At 34.3% G+C, this 6000-nt stretch overlaps 1 protein-coding gene across 3 annotated transcripts in view; it reads right to left on the reverse strand.

Annotated features, from left to right (window-relative positions):
- LOC124354313 (serine hydroxymethyltransferase-like) overlaps positions 1-5474 on the reverse strand; it is a 30188-nt gene extending 24714 nt beyond the window's left edge. Inside the window, exon 1 of one of the 3 annotated variants that reach the window (XM_046804667.1) lies at positions 5318-5474. In XM_046804667.1, the coding sequence (XP_046660623.1) occupies positions 5318-5333 (16 nt within the window). In that variant the 5' untranslated portion in view covers positions 5334-5474. Of the gene's footprint in view, positions 1-4952; positions 5173-5317 lie in introns of those variants that run through there. The other 2 variants (XM_046804668.1, XM_046804666.1) reach the window with 2 other exon arrangements.
- Between the last annotated feature and the right edge of the window lie 526 nt (positions 5475-6000).

The following is a 6000-nucleotide window of genomic DNA, read 5'->3' on the forward strand; positions in this document are numbered from 1 at the left end:
GGTAAAAAACATTCTGTGAAAAACATAAGGGGTGTGTAGGTACAAGTAGGCTACTTCTATTAGTTCCACAAAAATGGAACTGTAAAAATAAGTAAGCATGGAACAGATCATATAAGTCCATGCTGACTACATCCAAAAAGTCTCTCTTTGGGGGTACCATAACTGCCCGTTTATAAAAGTTGTCCAATTCTGACAAAATTTTTTCTAAAATATGTTTAAGTGTCTATTTTCTGGACAACCAACTGAAATTTTTAAAATAGACTGCATTTATTATGTATTTGTTCTACGTTAGTTACAGTTTTTCTATGTTAGTTATTTATTTGTGTGTAATTAATTAGTATTCATTGACACAAAGGCAACAGGAGTGTCCAACTTGATTTCAGAAAACGTGCTGAAGGATCTTGTACTGCAACTCAACAAACATTTCAAACATGTCCTTGATCACTCAACTGAGTCACATACCCGTTTGTTGCAGTATACCGATCAGGTGTTTGTGGGTCATGTTGTAGGTTGAATTATCTGTATGCGCTTCCATGAGACTCTGGGGTGCAGTGTGACCTAGCTCCTTGCGCTTCTGTGGCTGACTGTAACGTGCAGTGCGTATTGCCTACCAACTGCAAAGACCATGCTGAATTCAGAGACCTCGTAGCCAGCCTCAAGGTCACCACTAAGGTTCTCAAGGCAGAAGTTAAATGTCTAAAGGAGGAAAGGAAGATGTCCGAGTGCAGAGACAAAGGTGTATTTACACCACATGGGATGCACCTGAAGCAGAACAACAAGCATCTACTTGTCGAGCAGATCGTAAAGTGTCTCAGGAGGATGACATGTTCTATCACTGAAGCACCGTTCCAACCACCTCCCACCACTGTTGAGGTGCTGCCGTTAGCTTGGCCTCAGGAGCCTCCATCACTTCCGACCATCTTAGAGCCACCAGTCACAATGCTGCCCTTGGAGACCTTTTCGGGCAATAAAAAGCCACTCACCGTTCAGTCGAGGTGATCAGTTAGCTTCCCTCCCAGCTACTACTCAGTAAAAAACTGTCTTTGTGTAATTTACCATCAGATAACATAGAGATATCAGACCTGGGAGATCAACAGTTTAAGAAACAACAAAAGAAACAAAATAAAATTTATAAAATCCAAAATTTGATCCATACATTTTCTGTCCTACATAAAAATGTACAGTCTGCCACTAATCAAATTGATGAACTAATGCTCATGGCAGAAGAGTTGCATCCTGACGTGATTGTTATTTCAGAGCATGGTCTCACGATAGACACTATCACTATGTTTAGAATTGACAATTATGAATTGGCTAACTCTTTTCATTGATTATACTTTAAAGTGGGCAGTGTGGCAATGTTTATAAAATCACAATTGAAATTTCAACCATTTAGGATGGATTTCAGTTATTTGGATTTTAAGAAGTGGAGGAAAAAAATTGTTTGAATTTCAAGGATAAAATTATAATAATTGGCTTATACAGATTCCCAAATGGGTGCAGCACAACCATTTTTTATTGAATTTGAAACCATTCTAAATTTCCTTAATTCAAAGTTGCTTAAGTTCATCATTACTGGTGATAGAACAACATCAATCTACTTGACCACACTAATCCCATGATCCAGCGGTTACAGGACATTCTCACTTATTTTGGTCTGTGAACTCACTAACTCGTGTGACCAACACCACATCGAGTACAGCCATTGACAATATCACTACTACAGTTTCAATCGTCTCAGGTTTTTGTAATGAACATGGCCATCTTGGATCATTTCACACAGGGAGTCGTAATTACACACCAGATTCAAAAAAGTCGAATCTCCCTCTTTTAAAATGAAACAAGATCTAAAACTCAGAACTATTAAATTTTTGAATAAACATCTCATTAACGAATCGTGGGCTATATTGGATCTCTTCCAGCAAGTGGAGGATGCCTACAACACGTTTTTAGATTGCTTAATTTTTCATTTAAATGTCACTTGCCCATTTAGAAATTTCAAAGAGTATTCTCAAAAGATGAGTAACAACTAGATTATACAGGATATTATCGACTCTAGAGAAAGGCTATTTCAAACATTTTAGGGAAACTTATAAGTTTAGGTAAACAAATAAAAATTGCCAAAGCAAATTCAAGTGAAACAATCACATAATTTTTCTAAATACCCAATTCCGAAACGTAAAGATCAAAACGGTTGATTGGTGACACTATCAAAGTGGCAAGTGAATTTAATAATTTCTTTCAATCTGAAGCTGAACCAACTAAATTATATAATATACAGTACACATGAGGAGCCATTGTATCATTATATAATTATCACATAAAAGTGTAATGATGTTCTAAGTAGATTCTGATCAATGTTCTAAGTAGATTCTGATTATATTACAAATCAATCCGGGGGACCTGTGATTTTTTAAGGTCTGCATTGTACGAAAAGGTTACAGCCTATGACTAACGTTTTTATTTATGTCAAATGCTACTGGAAAACTTTTAAAAACTCACCTTTTTACTAGAATTTTTTGAACTACTTGAGAAAAAATAAATGTGTAACAGGCTGCTGTATAATAACTGGCCACCACAACAATCAAAACAACTATCAATCACAAATATTGGTATTTGTGAATTTAATGGCTGACCCAGCAAAATATCAGTTTCGCTATATTAACTTATTACTATCGTCCACCTGAACCAAACAATGTAAGGTTTAATGAGTGGAAATAACAGATAAGTTATAAAATATTAAAAGTGAAACTACTTTTCTCGTGCAGAGTAATGTTGCATCACATGGTCTTATTATGTAACTCAACCTCATATTGGTTGCTGCTGATGTCAACCATTATACCATCTTCACATACATAAAATAACAATAATGTCTAAGGCTGGTCTAAATAATATACCTCCAAGTGTCCTCCACATCAATGTGCTCATGCATTGGCTCCTCAACTGCCAATTTTATTTAATGCCTTTTTATCTAATGGAATCTTTCCTACCAATCTCATGAACAGCTACTTGTACCAATTTTTAAATCTGGAAACTGGATTGATGTTTCAAACTACAGGCCAATTGCTATACATCCCATCATGGGCAAAGTTTTTCAGGAACTTGTTCTAGACGAATTGACTTTTACATTGAAAAATGTTATTACACCTAATCAACATGGATTCCAGTAATCTCTCCATATCTCCTATTTGCCCTAAATCTTTTTCTCTTTCCCTCGTTTAGTCACTAAATTGTTCTCTCTTCTGTTAGAGAGAGAAATGTATTCAACACTGACTTTTTACCTGTTGATTTTGGTAAATTTGTTGTTGTTGCCTGATTTATATAAATTGTTTCCCGTTTTGGTTATTATTTTTGTTCTTAGAATATTTTTGCTGTTCTTTCATTAATTTTTTACACTCACTGTAACCTTTTTCCATCAAATACTTTTAATTAAATTAACCCTATATGTTTGTTATTTTAAAATTTATTGTCGTTAACATTTATTTATCTCACAATATTGTACCTAGTCTGTGTAATAGAAAACCATTGAAATAAATAAATGTTGAAATGAGGGAAAATTTGACCCAAACAAGAGACATTTTTTCATTTAGACCTCCTACGAATAAAAGTTCAGCCTGTGACAAGTGCCTCCGGCCATCAGTGCAGGCCACAGCAGTACCTTCGATGCTGCCCCATGCTGAAGGCTACATACGAAATCATCAGTATCAAACTATAAGTAAAAAATAAAATTCTAAACATCTGATCATTAATGCATCCGGCAATTACTGCTTTATAGGAAACGCAAATTGAAAAATCACAAATATTGTAAATTTACCTAACCATAACTTCCCACTACCTTGCAAGAAAAGTAGTTCCACTTTAAATGTTCTAAAATTGGTAAAAAATTGGAAACTCACTGGCCAAGTGTATAGCCTTGCAAGGAGACTATGTAGAGAAATAAGAGTGAATTTTTGCCTTCAAAACAATATATTATTCTTTTTTTAAACAACATATCAAACCACCCTCGTACTTGCATACCACGTGGTAGCTTCCGATCAAATAAAAATAGCTGTTCTTGATATAAAAATAACACATGATTACAGAAAGAACTTATACTCACACATTGAAAAACATGATGACCGACTAAAAAGGAGTAAATTAATTTCCTAATATTTTAACTGATCACATAATCTGTAATCAAAACGTAAAAAAACTTTTGAACCTAATTAACTGTAAACTATAATTACTGCGCTGCCATTGAAAGATAGGAGTAGACACCATTGTTGAAGAGACTGCACAGAACAGTAGATGGTAACATAAACTGTTCTGACCACAGAACACTCATATAGGCTATCGGGAGCAGATAACGCTGAAAATTATAGATAACAATAGACCTAAGCACAATACACAAATATAACCACAAATTTACATTTACATTTCTATTATTAAAAAACAAAGTTATTTATGATCTCCACCTCCTAAAACCATTTAATTTTTTCTTGTTCAGTAGGGTGAGCAGAAAACGTTGAAATTTTGATTGGTTATTCCGACCGTTAACCCCATCGATACCCTATAGTTTTAAATACCTATAACATAATTTTTCTTTAGTTATATCAAGAATTCATTACTCATAAATATAGTATTGCTAATTCAATTGTTTTGGTGACCGCTTATTATACTTCAGCTGTGTAACATCTACCCAATGAAAATTAGCATTTTTCATCAGTACAGTTGATGAATCTGGGAGACTAAAAGATATAAAGTAAGCCTGGCTTTAAAATGAAACAGCCTAGGCTGTATTATAGTCAGAAGGATATGATAAGCCAACTAATTGATTTCTCAAATAGGCCTAGGCCATCATCATTACACAAAAATAATGGTTATTTAAAACATTTTAACTTTTATTATAAACATTTTATTCACTGAATATTTATTGTACATAAATGCATTGTAATTTGGGAAAATAAACGTACCTTTTTGTTGAATTGTTGCATATTTGGTTACTAGTGTTTTTTTTACGCAATAAGTCAACAGAGGTTCATTGTGCACTAAAATCTTACTTATATTATTTGTAAAACATTGGAGAGGAAACATTGTAATACCCGTTCACTCTACGTACCAGGCGAAAGTGAAAAGAAAGTAGGAAGTTTTATCGACGCATGACCAATAATCTCGTACCAGCTGGGGTTAGGTTCCTCTCATTCAATAGCGAGAAAGTGATTACATAACATAACGGGATAGTTTTAAAAGTTGATTACATAAATGTCTCGGGACTTTATTCAGAAAATTTTTAGATGAAATTGATATTATTTTAGAGGATTGATTAATTTGCACTTACCTTCAACACTCTCCATAGTTAGCGCTGTAATACCCTAATATAGACGCAGTGAGAAACTTCAACAGGCGAGATAAACAATTTCCGATGTTCCCGCGAAATTCCGAGATCTACGTCCAATGCCAATCCAAGTCCCTCTTCTCTTCCGTCCGTCTGCTGCCAGCTGCTCACGTTTGTCTTTTTTTTTTTTTTTTTTTTATTCTGTTTTATAATAAAGGCTCGGGTATACTCCCATGCAGCCTCGTGGTTCACTGTGTTGTTAAAACCTCTGTGGTAATTTAATTGGGAAGAATTAGTTATTTTTTATAAGTTTATGGTTTAATGTATTGGACATATATGTTTTGTGTGTACCTATACTGTTTGTGTTTGTTAATACATAGCGGGATTACTATGGGATTCTATAGATGGATATTCTGGATTTGGGGAGTCTTCCCGCCAGGGGTCCTTCAGGCATTCCTAATCCGAAATATGGACCACGGATATAAAGGCCAAAACCAGGATACATATATGTATTGTGTTTTGTTATTAAATGTATTTGTTTATGGTCCTGAGAAAGTTAATTTATTTCTTTATATACTTTTGTGTCTTCTAATTTCATTAAATACGTTTAAGTTAATATTAGATATTGATGTTACATTTTTTAATTACCTTTAAAGCACCGATCTCTTGCATATTCGTAGGCTGGG

This window comes from Homalodisca vitripennis, chromosome 2 (assembly GCF_021130785.1).
Source record: "Homalodisca vitripennis isolate AUS2020 chromosome 2, UT_GWSS_2.1, whole genome shotgun sequence".
In the NCBI taxonomy this organism is placed as follows: Eukaryota; Metazoa; Arthropoda; class Insecta; order Hemiptera; family Cicadellidae; genus Homalodisca; species Homalodisca vitripennis.